At 41.8% G+C, this 17,300-nt stretch overlaps 1 protein-coding gene across 1 annotated transcript in view; it reads right to left on the bottom strand.

Annotated features, from left to right (window-relative positions):
* Positions 1 to 17,300, bottom strand: part of LOC120048052 (granule associated Rac and RHOG effector protein 1-like) — a 47,693-nt gene that overhangs the window by 14,846 nt on the left and 15,547 nt on the right. Inside the window, exon 2 of the mRNA XM_038993743.1 lies at positions 3,705 to 5,084. Within this exon, the coding sequence (XP_038849671.1) occupies positions 3,705 to 4,208 (504 nt within the window). The 5' untranslated portion in view covers positions 4,209 to 5,084. The remainder of the gene's footprint in view (positions 1 to 3,704; positions 5,085 to 17,300) is intronic.

Genomic DNA, 17,300 nt, shown 5'->3' with positions numbered 1-17,300 from the left:
CAAAAGCCCTATTATTACAGATTATGGTTAAACAATTTGAATGCTTTCTTCATTTCCAACAGATATTTTGAGAACAGTGTTTTCCCGGTGGTTTCCCGCTAATTGCATTTTGGAACATTCGCACATAACCAAACAGCCATGTGCGCATTGTTGAGTTTATAATATGAAGAAATAAAAAGTTTACATTTTAAGCTAAAAATGGTCTGATCAGCCTCATTGCTTTTTTAAGTGCAGTGGTTGTATGGATTTTGGATGTGTCATCCCAGAACTGTCCCAGTGTCTGTTTTGAAACGTAGACATATTGATCGTCCCAGGGACACAAATGTGCCCTTAAATTACCAGCCCTGGAGGGAATTATTTTATAAAGACATAAAAAGTATTTGGTTGTAATTGTAATGTTGCAATATTTTTTAGGCTACCAAAGGTGGCCAACAATTTGAGACAGGCTTGAATATGAATAGCCAATAGAGTGTAGCCAACATTTGTCTGATTCTCTATGGTTAAAAATATAGTAATGCATTTTCTTTTGCAAAGTCATACAATGATGTACAAATGGTGTTAACCCATTTATTTATTTTAAGTGACTTACGCTTTTGGTTAAAATTTTATAAAATCAGTCCTACTTGTCCAAAGGCAAAATAGGTAATGAATAGCTCTGCATTCTGAAAAGTGATGTAAAATTGCTTATAATACCATTAATACTATTATTTTTGGACCAGCTGCACAGAACACTATAAAAGGACAGAACAGACAATCAAACTACAAAAGGACATGATTATGTAGCAAGAAAAATGTAAAGGTTGCAACAAAATATTAGTCACACATGGGGGGATAAGATGAAATTTCAAATCGGCTCATGGAAAATATGAGTAATAAAACTACAGGGCCAAGCCAACTTTTAGCCGCATACAGGGCTGAAAGGCAGGCTTAAACAGTGAGAAGAATGAATCAAAAAACTCATCTTCCCCATTAACTAAGGGCACGTGTAGTTCGAGGACACATCTATTGTCTTCTTGAAGGGGAAATCATCTATCCTAGGAGTGAGAGAATAAAACCCAGATGCCATTTCCAAAGGTAACATCGATAGATCCTTTTCCAGTACACGACACACTGACGTCACGTACAGATGCATGCGACTCTTGGCGGAGGTAAGAAAACCATCGCGATCAGTGTCCTTTCAACAGCCTAGATTTAAGGTATTTATTACTTCTAAACAAAACTTTCAGGGTTTTCATACTCTTATGACGTTTTGATTTGCTTGAACAGTCGCTAAGATTATATTTGGTTGTGATCTTTGCAAAATAACTGATTTTGGATGTATCAGTTTGCTATAATGCTAACACTCATTGATATAGGCTGTAGCAAAAGCTAGCCAAATAGGCATTTTACTGGTTGAAGTGCTTAAGTTTAATGCTGTTGATTTGTGATGTCTGCAAAATTAAGTAAGACATTCATACGAGCCTTAAAATCCAATCAGAATCCAAAAGTAGTTTGAAATGCACTCGTAAGCGACATGTAAACAGAGTGTTTTTTTGCCATTCTATTTTTCAGGGATGTTTTGGGAGTGCTGCTAGTGCAGTTGTCTGCCTGGCTCTGGCCTCTGCCTGTACTATGGTTGCCTTATGTTCAGAACCAGGAGAAAATCTCAATTGCATTCTCCTCACGTCTTCTCCTCTCTCTCCTCCTCCAAGTGATACGATGCGAGGAGTATGCAATCGAGACCAGGACTCCTGTCTGGCTGGCCTGACCTTTGCTCCCTCTGTGGTTTCGCTCATACACTCAGTAGACTGCCCCCTAATAAACAGTGACATTTTCATGCATATTTGGCAGCTGAGACACTTTGAGCAGCCAGGGTAGCCAAGCGCCAATAAAAACACACATTTTGTTTTCCATACTGACTGGACTTTAAGATTTTGGGGGGAAAAGGGGGGGGGGGGGGGGGTTATCCTGCTTCCTTCAACATTCCACAATCCCCCCCCCCCCCCCCCCCCCCCACTCAAAATATATTTTTTTGTTCTTCATACAGACACAATTCTATCTTTTACATACAACTGCCAAGATAAATGTTCATACACACGCACAAATGGAAAAGTCCTTTCCGTCACAAATGTAGTAAATCTCTGGGGGCATGGAACTGGCCAAATCTGAAGGTGTACCATGTGAAAAGCAATTTTACATAAACAATATTAGGCTGCTTATGGAGGAAATGGAGGTTGAATAAAAAGTAATGCCGTAATCTGTGGAATAGAGTGAAACTCACTGGTCTAGTAAAAATACAGTAGGCCTATGATGCACATGGCCATTTTGGACTTTGTCTGTTGATAGATTCCTTCTACTCAACCAGGTCTGAATATCTTATTCATTCCTCAATTCCTGCATATTGGCAAGAGGTAGAGCAAAAGCCCACTTATTTGACAAACGCACTGTTGTTATTCACAGACGCTAGCTGAAGCCAGAGTGAGTCAGTATGGCTGCCAGACAGTCCTGCCGCAGTCTGAACTTTCACTGAGTTGGGCTTCCCCTCCTTTAATATTTATCTGTGCATATCCAAGACCACAGAGTCAAAATTACAGATTGTGGTGCAAAAGTCTTTCCTGCTCTGGGCACAACCACATCCACTGAGGCCCTGCAGTCCCTCTCATAAAACAGCCCTGGCCTGAACATTCAGCTTATTCACTCACTGTCTGCCACTGAGTCCTTGCTCCCTAAATCTGTTTAATCTCCAGGATGAGAGCATAGACATCTCAAACATTCACTACACAAGAGGCAATTTGCTTGCTGCCTAACCAGATGTATTAAAAATAAATACATAAATTGGCATTTCTCTTGAGTACTATTTAGGAGTGCACTACCCTGGAACCTCTTCATTTCTGACTGGCTAGGCAGGAGGCACAGCTGTGGCATCAGGAGCACATAAGGCTTCTCATCCACGAATGCCAGTGAAGTCTAATTTCAGTTACTATTTTCCCAATCAAACACTCACTGCAAAAAAATAAATACTTTAAGAGCAACATTTCACAATTGAGACGTAAGCAACTTTGCTGGCCTGTAATAGACAGACCGATCACCTTGCATGCTCAGTCAGACTGTCTCTCAGCATAAATGATGGTTCCTGCCCTCTTCTTCTCACATCCTCAGTGCTTTTCGCACCTCGCCCTCAGATCCTAGCACCCGCTTAACATTGGGCGTCAGGACCTAATTTCAGCCAAGAAATTCTGAATCAAGGAGCCATGCATTCTGAGAGACTTTAGCTGGGCATCTTAGCAGCAGCCTTGCCCTAGAAAAATGGAACATAATAAACAAAGCAAAAAGTGCAAAAGAAATTGCAAAAAATTCTAGTCTAGACCCTCATAACAAAATGTGGTATTTTTTTTAAGTTCCCTTTTGGCAAAACATGCTTTATTGACAGCAGGTGGGAGGAGCTATAGGATGACAGGCTCATTGTAATGGCAAAAATGGAACTGTCAAACATATGGAAACCACGTTTGACATCCCAATTCCAGCCATTACAATGAACCTTTCCTCCTATAGCTCCTCCTACCAGCCTCCCCTGATTGACAGGGAAATGGAAAGGAGGGGAATGGAAAAGACTCAACATGTTATTTTACAGGTAGGCCTAGTTGTCAGGATAATGTAATAACTTTACTTTGACAGGTGTTCAGTGTGTGTCCAGGTTGGTAACTGTAACCCTGGCAACCCCTTACCTCCACATCCTGCAGGCTGAAGTCATTCTGGTCTTTGAAGTTGGCAGCCCCAGCGCTCAGCTCCATCAGCATCTTGGCGATCTCTGGCTTTATTGCTGCAGTCAGCCGGCTGGCCGCCTCCATGACATGTTCCTGCACGTCCTTAAGTTGCATAGCTGCTTTCGAGTAGTGGGAGTTCCTGAACACGCTGCTGAACAGGTCCGTGAGAAAGGCGCTGGCCCGGCAGAACACATTCAGTGCATCCAGGTACTTGGAGATGCCCTGCTGGATGTCGGCGACCGCAGTGGTGTTGGGGGTGGAGGGAGGTGGTTGGCAGCTGCCGGGCATGCCCACCCCGGTGGAGCCACCCATGGGGGAGCAGGTGGAGCCCAGGGGGGCACTGAGGGTCCGGCTCAGCTCAGGCATCTGGTACTGCTGGTGCTGCTGCACTTTCTGCTTGGACCCGCCGAGCAAAAAGCGCCGCTTGTAGTCCATTTTACTTTCCTGCGCACTACAACAATACATAAGTGTCAGGCTGACTCTGGAAGCTCCGGATTTCAGCCAAACAGAAGCTCTTTTTCACGCTCTTATAGAAACAACCCAATAGTCCTGGAATTTATGTAAAAAGACAACTTAAGGGCTCCATCTACCAGAAGCTCATCTCAAAATGCTTTGTAACTAACAGAGCGATGCAGGGTAGAGACTTGTTGACTAAGTGTGATGTTTATGTGCAGCCCTGCTGCAGCTCACGGTGGACAGTCCCAGCAAAAATAGAAAGGTAGAAATACACCTTCCCGAATCTGTATTTTCTGCCTCAAAAAGGAGTCAATGGTTTATGAGAGGACAGAGCAAAAAACTGAAAACACTCCACGATTCTCTCATTCCAAGACAAGATTCATGTGCATAACAATTCCTTCAAATGGAAGCAGAAAATGTCATTTTGTATAACGTATATAGTTTTTATATTTATAGATAGAAAATCTTTAAAAGCTGTAAGCAAAAAACAAAGCGAAGAATCTGAAAAGAAATGTGGCACTGGTCAACAGCAAGGAGTCTGATAATAAAAAGAGACAAAATCTGTTATCCAGTAGGACAATGGTGCCTTGTCACTTCACTTCCTCTCTGTGTGTATGGAGCAGAGCGGAGGGCAGACAACCAGTCCCTCAGAGATTCTCTTCACACCGTCTGTGGCGGTGAGCAGAAGCCAGCTGATAGGACTGCTGTTGGAAACTTTGCCGGCCTCCTCAACGTCCTCGCCGTTTCCTTCTGCTGGCTGAGGTAGTTATTAATCACTGCGGAAACAAAAATGTGCTCCCAGATCTCACCCCTTCTCCTCCACAAAATGCAGATTAGAAGAGCGACAAAAGCACAAATGTATCTGTAAGGCCTCTAGGTCATTTCCTAAGGGAGGAAAAGGGAAAAACAAAAGAAAGTTACAATGATTTCAGAGGAAGGATTCAAATGTGCTGTTTTTTCCAATAAAACGTGGCAGTTGAAGCAGTTCTTGGGAAGATAAGAAAAATTATTGTGAATGCTTAGAAACTCAAGTAAGCATTTAATCTAATGAATTACACTAGGTTTTGTGACAATATTGTGCAACTACTTACAGTAGCCCAACTCAACAGCAACAAAATCGAACAAGAGAAAACAGAAGAAAATTTAGGTGTTAATTCTTTATCCCATTATTAGACTAATTTCATATTAGCCTTCATAAATAAATGGTAGACATGACCGCACTGTAGATCCCTACATACACAATCAACACTTCTAGACTGGTACTAATGTTGTACCTCATGAAGAACAGCCCTGAAGAAGAATTCACCCTAGCACTCACTAATAACTCCTCTACAAAAGGAAATACAGCCACAGACAAATGTCTGCAAGCGGTCATTGTTGGAAAACAGTGGCGATCTGTCTTAAATGGAACACACAGTGGGAGTTAACAATATCCCCTTTCAAAATCTAAGCAGCAAATTGTCCACAGAAACCTGTTTCTCCCCTTGGTAGTTATGTAATTATGCAAATAAGCATAATCCTATTTGCATGTTTAGGAGAAACAAATGCCAGCATGTATCATTACCTAGCTTGAGAACAATGGTGATAATGTGACAGTAGTGGAGAGATGTCCATGTCAATACTTGGAAATGTTCCTGGTTTTTTTCTAGATGTAGGCCCTAGCTAGCATAAGGCTAGGAAATTCAGACGCACACAAGCAAATTTGGCAAGCAATACTAAAACATTTGCAATTGTTATCTGAGGTGTTGCTGTACTGTTTGTTGATATTAGAATCCCCTGATGAGATCACACCTTAAATGGCAAAAATCAAAGTAAATCATACTGGATAGGCCAGTCCCACTGTGTAGGCCTATCTGTTATTAATTCTGTTGTGGAACGCTCCGAGTTATCACTCAGCCACATGCTTACAGCTACAATGTTTTGGGATGAGGGAGCAACTCCTGGGAAAAAAACAAGCCACAGCTTTTCCTCAGGATAACACCAAGACACCCATCATTGTGTGCTGCTCAGACAGCCTGTGCATTGTCCATGGCCTTCATCAACCACACAAACATTCCACCACTGTTTGTATCTACAATGTCCCACTGACCTTACCCTCTTGCACCACAGTATCTCTACTTGCACATCTATCACTCCAGTATTAATGCTAAATTGTAATTATTAGGCCTATTTATTGCCTACCTCCCTACATTTGCACACACTGTACATAGATTTTTCTATTGTGTTATTGACTGTACGTTTGTTTTTGTTGCACTGCTTTGCTTTATCTTGGCCAGGTCAGTTGTAAATGAGAACCTGTTCTCAACTGGCCTACCTGGTTAAATAAAGGTGAAATACAAAAATAAACCTTCAAACTTCGCTGTCTTTCACAAACAGAGTGGTGTGTAGACAGAGCCTGACAGCCTACACCAAAAGAAATTACCCTGCCTTGGAGACAGAGGGGACCTGACATGCAGGGAAGCCCATGGTCCTTCCATGTCATGGGAGGCAGCAGCGGAGAGACAGACATCAAATCAAATGTATTTATAAAGCCCGTTTTACCTTAGCAGATGTAAATACAGAAACCCAGCCTAAAACCCCAAACAGCAAGCAATGCAGATGTAGAAGCACGGTGGCAAGGGAAAAACTCTGAAAGGCAGGAACCTTGGAAGAAACCTAGAGAGGAACCAGACTGAGGGGTGGCCAGTCCTCTTCTGGCTGTGCCGGGTGGAGATTATGAGTACATGGCCATTAAGGACAGATTATTCTTCAAGATGTTCAAACGTTCATAGATGACCAGCTTGGTCAAATAATAATCACAGAGGTTATAAAGGATGTAACAGGTCAGTACCTCAATTTCCAAGTGAGCAAACTGGTTCCAAAAACCATTAAGGCCATTACACCTAATGTCAAGTTTAACAGTTCTCATTATAACCAAAGGTAAAATTTTGCTCCTTATGTTTTCTTTTGGAAAAAAGAGATGAGCAGTCTACTTCAAACACGGTGCTTTGAGAGAGGTAGTCTAACTAGTGAAACGAGCAGTCTCTCCTGTCGCAAAATCCCATGGATTACAGTGACTGCGGTAACTGCCAGATGCCCCACACTCCCTGCTGCTTAAAATCGGGATATTAATGCTACCGGAGGAAACAGGAATCTGACTAGCCAAGTCCAGCCCAAAAGGTCCTAAATCCTAGAAACTGCAGAACAGAAAAGGGAAGTTACGTCAGAGGTCTATGAATCCAATAAGGAAACTTGTGAAATACAGTAGGAATCAGGTCATAACAAAAGGAGGCAGAGCCAGCCAAGTATTGTGATGAATAAACAAAGCCAATATTGCCTCTGATATTCTCATTTTGACTTATCAAACCATGAAGTGTAGGCTGTCAGGTTTGTTGTTCTGACTCCAAAAGTGAGTTTGTGGGACTTGGTGTCCTGCTGACTGTATAAGACGCCCAGCCAGCCATCACACCATTAAAAACTGTTCAGTTTGTGTCCAAGTGTCCATGTGAAACACTGCTGCCCTGCCTGCCTAAGGTCTGGCTAAGATGAGCAGGCCAGGCCGGGCACTGGATCAATATTGATGTGACCCGTCCCACTATCCTCTCTATTGGCAGCCAAGCTTCTTGTTCCAATGCGGAAAGTATTAGAGCTTACACCCAAACAAACACATGTAATAGGAGGGTCCCCAGTCTGTTCTGCTGGCTCAGCGCCCGGTTTAATGTCCTTCCTTTGGCAGGGTGCACTCAGGGCTAATGTTAGTGCCGCCTCCACCCCTCACTGTGTATCTCAGCTACTGCTACTTGGACAAGGAGCTTAGGTTTCCTGAAGCAAGCTCTGTCGCCAGATACAAAATGAGCTCCCAAGTATGATTTACCTGTGCTAGATCTTCAAGGAATTTGTCAGCACTAAAAAGTCAACTGAAATGTAAAATAATGGCACAAGCAGCATATAACAAATGTGTATGCATTACTCTTTTCAACATCAACGACTAAAGGTAGCCTCATGGTGGTGGACGGGGCAGCTGTTCCTCAAGCTGACAGCTCCTTCTGCCACTGAGGCACCAGGCCCACCGACGGCAGGGTACAACCACATGGCCACCATTAAACAACCCCTCAGTCTCCCCTCATGAGGTCTATTTCAGCCTCCTCGGCCAAACAGCTGCCCTACACTAGACAGTACCATACCGCTTTTAGGACTCAGTCTCAGCTCAAAAATGTCCTCTACATCTGTTGCCAATGAAGCAAAGGAATGATTTTCCCCCAGAATGCTCTTATGTGGATTCAAACAAGAACACGTCAAAAACAGGTAGAGCGACCGTTTCAATCCCATCATACCCTTTTATATAGTATGTGCCCCATTTCATTGATATTCTTCAAACATTTATAGTATCTAAGGTAATGGGTATCAACCTAAATATGCAACTAATATGACAAGGAAACATCTCAAAAAAGCAATAAGCACAAATTGCTCTACAACAATTAAAATGAGCAGGAAAACCATTCAAATAGAAGATCTTACTAGTATTTTGTAGGTAAACATTCTTACATAGTCACATTGTAGATGGATGGGATATGGGGTAGCCTAGCCCCAGACTCCGAGGCAGCAGACAGGTCAAATGTCAAGCCAAGTGGCAGGACAAGTGCTGCAAGCAACTGTGTGACAGGAGCAGAGCCAGGCTCTGCCTGCCCAGAAAACACAAGGAGGGCATTGTGGCAAGCACCGGCCTCCTCCATACCACCACACAGTAAAAAAAATAATAATAATAAAAAAATAAAAAAAACTCAGCCAGCTGCAGCATTCTCATAGGAAAAAAGGGCAAAATATGGTCTATGATTTGAATGTTTATCTTCAAAATACGTAGTATACGGGAGTCTCATTCTGAAATGAGGTTGGCTAACTGGCTGTACGCTAGTATGCCTAGATATTATAACATGTGATATAAGAAGCTTATGCCTGTAACAATAGCAGGCTGGCTGCTGAAACAAAGGAGGGGATATGCTTGGAGACCAAAAAGGTCTGAGGCTCCTAACTATGTAAGCTTACATTCCATCGCCAACAGTGCACTTTTTTATATAGCTCGAAGGACAAAATGTTCGCCCTGGTGTTTAAATCGTTTCCTAGACAAGTCATAAGGAGATGCTTATTTTCAAATTGTTAACTAAAAATGTCCGACTGTCTTACACATACCGGAACTTCCCTTATAGGTTTCACAATGTTGACAAACTGGTATAGGTGGCTTGAGTAACTATTTGAAGGCAAAACGCAAACCTAAAATCGTACAAGTGGTCAGCGGCAACTTCAACCCAACAACTACTTACAGGATGTATGGAGAAACTGAAATGACTTTATAAAAGGATTCCTACAGTTCACTATGACTGAGTTATAAAAATAAACATAAAGATCTGAATAGAGGAATGCTCAGATAAATCTCTTACCAATGGTAGTCATGAGTAAAGCACATGAACTGTGTTGGGCATAGATAGAAGCACAACGCCCAGCCCTGCCCTGGAGACTACAGTGACCTCCTGACTCGAGCAGCTTCCTATTCAAAGCCTTCTCCTAACTACAGGTCCGTTTCAGCAACAGGCCAATAGCGAACGCGGCTCACATTTCACAGACCTCTCACGAGGCACAGCATTGGAAGAGGGAGCTCTGCTGGCTAGCCTAGCGGATGGAGTTTGAGTTTCTCTTCTACATAAGCAGCATGACATCTGTAAGCATCCTTGAATAAGGCAATGTTATTCTTTAAAAAAGGGGAATGTGTGTGATATGAAGCTACTTTTATCCCCATATGTAAAATGGCACAACTTGAAGGCTACAGAACCACAAAATTGGATGTCATATCCATTCAAGACATACCGTGGAAGATGGCAATGGCTCACTTAAAAAGAGTAAGGTCAAAAGGTTTCATGATTTGCCAAACACCATTTTATTTTTAGCCAGGACAAAATACATTTCTATTTAACTCCAGGAGTGGACAGGATATGGGGTTCCTATGGAAACAGAGCCCATTTAGTGACTTTCACAACAGATTTCCCATTGAGCAAATCTGATATCATTCCTCTTACTACACAGAATGAGAAACCTACTGCCCTTTGGTAAATAAACAGTACACTATGTAGCCAATACAACCCTTCTCACAACTGTTACCTAGTAGACTCAGTACCATGATTTACAGATGACAAACATCTGCCATTTAATTTGTACATGATGTGCATATTAAACGGTGAGTAATTTCATTGACAACACTTCCATGCATCACACTGGGGATGAAGCAACAAACAAAACGAACATGAGTGAAACTTAAGTCGGTCTCAGATCGATTGTCTAGGACCATGTAAACCTCCAGTAATGACCATCCTGCTTTTAGGGAAAGAGTGTAATTTTGTACATGTATGAAACTGCGAGTTTGACTAACTCTAGTCTAATTGCTTAGGGTGTCCAGGGTCCTTCCCGGGATCATTTGTATGTTGGAGGACTGATAAAGGTCAGTTCTGGAGATTATTTTGTAAATGACACCGCCAAAATCAAGGATCGGTAGGATAGTCCCTTTTACTAGGGTATGTTTGGCAGCATGAGTGAAGGATGCTTTGTTGCGAAATAGGAAGCCCGATTCTAGATTTAATTTTGGATTGGAGATGCTTAATGTGAGTCTGGAAGGAGAGTTTACAGTCTAACCAGACACCTAGGTATTTGTAGTTGTCCACATATTCTAAGTCAGAACCGTCCAGAGTAGTGATGCTGGACGGGTGGGCAGTGATCGGTTGAAGAGCATGCACTTAGTTTTGCTTGCATTTAAGAACAGTTGGAGGCCACGGAATGAGAGTTGTATGGCATTGAAGCTTGTCTGGAGGTTAGTTAACACAGTGTCCAAAGAAGGGCCAGAAGTATACAGAATGGTGTCATCTGCGTAGAGGTGGAACAGAGAATCACCAGCAGCAAGAGCGACGTCATTGATGTATACAGAGAAAAGAGTCGGCCCGAGAATTGAACCCTGTGGCATCCCCATAGAGACTGCCAGAGGTCCGGACAACAGGCCCTCCGATTTGACACACTGAACTCTATCTGAGAAGTAGTTAGTGAACCAGGCTAGGCAGTCATTTGAGAAACCAAGGCTGTTGAGTCTTCCAATAAGAATGTGGTTATTGACAGAGTTGAAAGCCTTGGTCATTTAAGAATGATGGAGGTGACTGTGTTCTCAGGGATCTTCAACGCTGTAGAAATGTTGTTTTGGTACCCTTCCCCAGATCTGTGTCGAGACACAAACCTGTCGGAGCTGTACGGACAATTCCTTCAACCTCACGGCATGGTTTTTACTCTGACATGCACTGTCAACTGTGGGACCTTTATATAGACAGGTGCGCCTTTCCAAATCAGGTCCAATCAATTGAATTTACCACAGGTGGACTCCAATCAAGTTGTAGAAACATCACGGATGAGCAATGGAAACAGGATACACCTGAGCTCAATTTCAAGATCCATAAGAAAGGGCCTGAATACTTACAGTACCAGTCAAAAGTTTAGACACACGTACTCATTCAAGGGTTTTTCTTTATTTGTACAATTTTATATATTGTAGAATAGTGAAGACATTAAAACTATGGAGAAGAAAAAATACATATTTGGAATCATGTAGCAACCCCCGCCTTGACAGCTTTGCACACACTTGGCATTCTCTCAACCAGCTTCATGGAGGTAGTCACCTGAAATGCATTTCAATTAACAGCTGTACCTTGTTAAAACATTTGTTGTATTTCTTTCCTTCATAATGCGTTTGAGACAAATCAGTTGTGTTGTGACAAGGTAGGGGTGGTATACAGAAGATACACAAATTGGGCTAAAAGACCAAGGAAATATTATGTCAAGAAAAGCTCAAATAAGCAAAGAGAAACGACAGTCCATCATTACTTTAAGACACGAAGGTCAGTCAAGCCGGGAAGAATAAACAAAGTAGTTGAAATTAAGTGCAATCGCAAAAACCATCAAGCGCTATGATGAAACTGGTTCTCATGAGGACCGCCAATGGAATGGAAGACGCCGAGTTACCTCTGCTGCAGAGGATACGTTCATTAGAGTTACCAGCCTCAGATATTGCAGCCCAAATAAATGCTCCATAGAGCTCAAGCAACAGACATCAACATCAACTGTTCAGAGGAGACTGAAATCAGCCCTTCATGGTCGAATTGCTGCAAAGAAACCACTACTAAAAGGACACCAATAATTGCTTGGGCCAAGAAACCGGAGCAATGGACATTAGACAAGTTGAAATCTGTCCTTTGGTCTGATGAGCCCAAATTTGAGATTTTTGGTTCCAACCGGCATGTCTTTGTGAGACGCAGAGTAGGTTAACGGATTATCTCCGCATGTGTGGTTCCCACCGTGAAACATGGTGGTGTGATGGTGCCATGCTGGTGACATGGTCAGTGATTTATTTATTATTCAAGGTACACTTAACCAGCATGGCTACCACAGCATTCTGCAGCCATACACCATCCCATCTTGTTTGCGCTTAGTGGGACTATCATTTATTTTTCAACAGAACAATGACCCAACACACCTCCAGGCTATGTAAGGGCTACTTGACCAAGAAGGAGAGCTGCATCAGATGACCTGGCCTCCTCAAATCAACCCAATTGAGATGGTTTGGGATAAGTTGGACCGCAGAGTTAAGGAAAAGCAGCCAACAAGTGCTCAGCATATCTGGGAACTCCTTCAAGAATGTTGGAAAAGCATTCCAGGTGAAGCTGGTTGAGAGAATGCCAAGAGTGTGCAAAGCTGTCAAGGCAAAGGGTGGCTACTTTGAAGAATATAAATATATTGATTTGCTTAACACTTTTTTGGTTACGCCATGATTCCATGTGTGCTATTTCATAGTTTTGATGTCTTCACTATAATTATATAATGTAAAAAATAAAATAAAAAAAACATTGAATGAGGTGTACAAACATTTGACTGGTACTGAGGTAAATAAGGTATCTGTACTTTCTTTTTAATAAATTCGCAAAACCTGTTCTCACTTTATCATTATGGGGTATTGAGTGTAGATTGCTGAGAAAATTGTTTTATTTAATCCGTTTTAGAATAAGGCTGTAACATAACAAAATGTGGAAAAGGTCAAGCGGTCTGAATACTTTCGGAAAGCACTGTATATCCATGTGAATTCACAAGGCAGCTGTGCTGCTGCAAACGGTTTGGATCTAACGGCGATTCCCTTTCAGATGGTTAAGCGTTTCACCTGTACTACCATTACTGTATCTCAATTCTAACTCCGCAAAGTTTGCATTTCCTTTTCAAAGTATTGCCATACAGGACTTCGCTGCTGTTGCTTGCCTTTCATTGCTATTTTTCCCAACTGTTAACGACGACGACGTAGTGGTGGAGAGTCGACCACAAAAATAAAAATGTATTCCTTGACTCCTTGTACGTCGCCTCCCATTTCCACTAGGAATCGACTCCTAAGACACTGTTTTTGGAAAGGAGGAGACTGAATAGGATATTCTACACACAACAGACCGAAGACTGAACACAGACTTGCATCATCAGCGAAGAGAAAGAGCAGGGGTGTAATCATTAGGTTTTGGCCTTTCTAGGGAGTTTTTCCTAGACACCGTGCTTCTACACCTGCATTGCTTGCTATTTGGGGTTTTAGGCTGGGTTTCTGTACAGCACTTTGAGATATCAGCTGATGTAAGAAGGGCTATATAAATACATTTGATTAGTCCAAACAGTTGCAACATTTTGCAAATAAAACAAGTTTCTATTGGACAAATTCAGGTAGGTCCCTTCCCATTTCATTCTGTTTTCTTACATATAAGTAACGTAATGAATACGCCCCAGGCAAGCCAGCGAGAGAGGGCAGGCAGAAAACAGTGGTACACATTAGAGGTCGACCGATACCGATTAAAATCGGCCGATATATATATATATATATAAATAAATAATACACACACATTTTTGTAATAATGACAATTGCTACAAAACTGAATGAACACTTATTTTAACTTAATATTATACATAAATAAAATCAATGTCTCAAATAACATGAGAACATATGTTAAAACGAACCACCAGCTTTCATTGGTCTTCAATATTCCCAGTTAAGAAGTTTTAGGTTGTAGTGCAGAAAGCAGAGCTTGTCTGCATGGTCCCCTGTCAGTCTGCTCCTCCGCGAAACACAGACCTTATTTGAAGTAGATCAAGACATTCTCTATGAAGACATGAACGGTAAAATAACAAAGGAACCCCTTTCAAGTTCAGCAGCAAGTTATTACAACGCGTCGACTATTTCTCTCTAAACCATATACAGTGGGGCAAAAAAGTATTTAGTCAGCCACCAATTGTGCAAGTTCTCCCACTTAAAAAGATGAGGCCTGTAATTTTCATCATAGGTACACTTCAACTATGACAGACAAAATGAGAAGAAAAAAAATCCAGAAAATCACATTGTAGGATTTGTGATGAATTTATTTGCAAATTATGGTGGAAAATAAGTATTTGGTCACCTACAAACAAGCAAGATTTCTGACTCTCACAGACCTGTAACTTCTTCTTTAAGAGGCTCCTCTGTCCTCCACTCGTTACCTGTATTAATGGCACCTGTTTGAACTTGTTATCAGTATAAAAGACACCTGTCCACAACCTCAAACAGTCACACTCCAAACTCCACTATGGCCAAGACCAAAGAGCTGTCAAAGGACACCAGAAACAAAATTGTAGACCTGCACCAGACTGGGAAGACTGAAATCTGCAATAGGTAAGCAGCTTGGTTTGAAGAAATCAACTGTGGGAGCAATTATTAGGAAATGGAAGACATAGCAATTATTAGGAAATGGAAGACATACAAGACCACTGATAATCTCCCTCGATCTGGGGCTCCACGCAAGATCTCACCCCGTGGGGTCAAAATGATCACAAGAACAGTGAGCAAAAATCCCAGAACCACCGGGGGGACCTAGTGAATGACCTGCAGAGAGCTGGGACCAAAGTAACAAAGCCTACCATCAGTAACACACTACGCCGCCAGGGACTCAAATCCTGCAGTGCCAGACGTGTCCCCCTGCTTAAGCCAGTACATGTCCAGGCCCGTCTGAAGTTTGCTAGAGAGCATTTGGATGATCCAGAAGAAGATTGGGAGAATGTCATATGGTCAGATGAAACCAAAATAGAACTTTTTGGTAAAAACTCAACTCGTCGTGTTTGGAGGACAAAGAATGCTGAGTTGCATCCAAAGAACACCATACCTACTGTGAAGCATGGGGGTGGAAACATCATGCTTTGGGGCTGTTTTTCTGCAAAGGGACCAGGACGACTGATCCGTGTAAAGGAAAGAATGAATGGGGCCATGTATCGTGAGATTTTGAGTGAAAACCTCCTTCCATCAGCAAGGGCATTGAAGATGAAACGTGGCTGGGTCTTTCAGCATGACAATGATCCCAAACACACTGCCCGGGCAACGAAGGAGTGGCTTCGTAAGAAGCATTTCAAGGTCCTGGAGTGGCCTAGCCAGTCTCCAGATCTCAACCCCATAGAAAATCTTTGGAGGGAGTTGAAAGTCCGTGTTGCCCAGCAACAGCCCCAAAACATCACTGCTCTAGAGGAGAACTGCATGGAGGAATGGGCCAAAATACCAGCAACAGTGTGTGAAAACCTTGTGAAGATTTACAGAAAACGTTTGACCTCTGTCATTGCCAACAAAGGGTATACAGTAATCCCTCGTTTATCGCGGGGGTTACGTTCCGAAAATGACCCGCGATAAGTGAAATCCGCGAAATAGAAAACTTTTTTTTTTTTTACAATTAGCAACTATTACATGTATACAAATACAGTGACTCACGTGTAGGCCGTTTCGTCGACATTATGGGTTTAGGAGATGTTCGAAATTACAAGATAATTTGGCCAACTTAATGTAAATTTGCCAAGCTGTTTTATGTACGTACACATAACTGCACGAGACGACAAAATGATAGCACAATTCGTAGCATGTTTTGATACAAGAAGCGGGAGTGAGTTTTTAGCGAATCAGAATGCAGAGCACAATGCACCAAAAAAAAAAAAAAAATGCATTATGAAAATCCGCGAAATAGCGAATCCGCGATAAGTGAACCGCGAAGTGGCGAGGGATCACTGTATAACAAAGTAGAGAAACTTTTGTTATTGACCAAATACTTATTTTCCACCATAATTTGCAAATAAATTCATCACAAATCCTACAATGTGATTTTCTGGAGAGAAAAAAATTCTCATTTTGTCTGTCATAGTTGAAGTGTACCTATGATGAAAATTACAGGCCTCTCTCATCTTTTTAAGTGGAAGAACTTGCACAATTGGTGGCTGACTAAATACTTTTTTGCCCCACTGTACCTTTGACTAATCCGGAAACGATCACCTCAAACAAAACGTTAATTCCGTTTCGTATTTTATCTAACTGGTGGCATCCATGAGTCTAAATATTCCTGTTACATTGCACAACCTTCAATGTTATGTCATAATTACGTAAAATTCTGGCAAATTAGTTCGCAACGAGCCAGGCGGCCCAAACTGTTGCATATACCCTGACTCTGCGTGCAATGAACGCAAGAGAAATGACACAATTTCACCTGGTTAATATTGCCTGCTAATCTGGATTTCTTTTAGCTAAATATGCAGGTTTAAAAATATATACTTGTGTATTGATTTTAAGAAAGGCATTGATGTTTATGGTTAAGTACACATTGGAGCAATGACAGTCATTGATTGATTGTTTTTTATAAGATAAGTTTAATGCTAGCTAGCAACTTACCTTAGCTTACTGCATTCGCGTAACAGGCAGGCTCCTCGTGAAGTGCAATGTAATCAGGTGTTAGAGCATTGGACTAGTTAACCGTAAGGTTGCAAGATTGAATCCCCTGAGCTGACAAGGTTAAAAATCTGACGTTCTGCCCCTGAACGAGGCAGGACGTTCCTAGGCAGTCATTGAAAATAAGAATGTTTTCTTAACTGACTTGCCTAGTTAAATAAAGAGTGTAAAAAAATATAATAAAAAAATAGGCGCCCAAAAATACCGATTTCCGATTGTTACGAAAACTTGGGAGGAGAAAAAAAAAAAAAAAAAAAAAAAATTTTTTTTTTTTTTTAAATCAACCC

The sequence above is a fragment of the Salvelinus namaycush genome, chromosome 1, assembly GCF_016432855.1.
Source record: "Salvelinus namaycush isolate Seneca chromosome 1, SaNama_1.0, whole genome shotgun sequence".
Lineage (NCBI taxonomy): Eukaryota > Metazoa > Chordata > Actinopteri > Salmoniformes > Salmonidae > Salvelinus > Salvelinus namaycush.
This window is presented reverse-complemented; position numbering and strand designations above follow the sequence as displayed.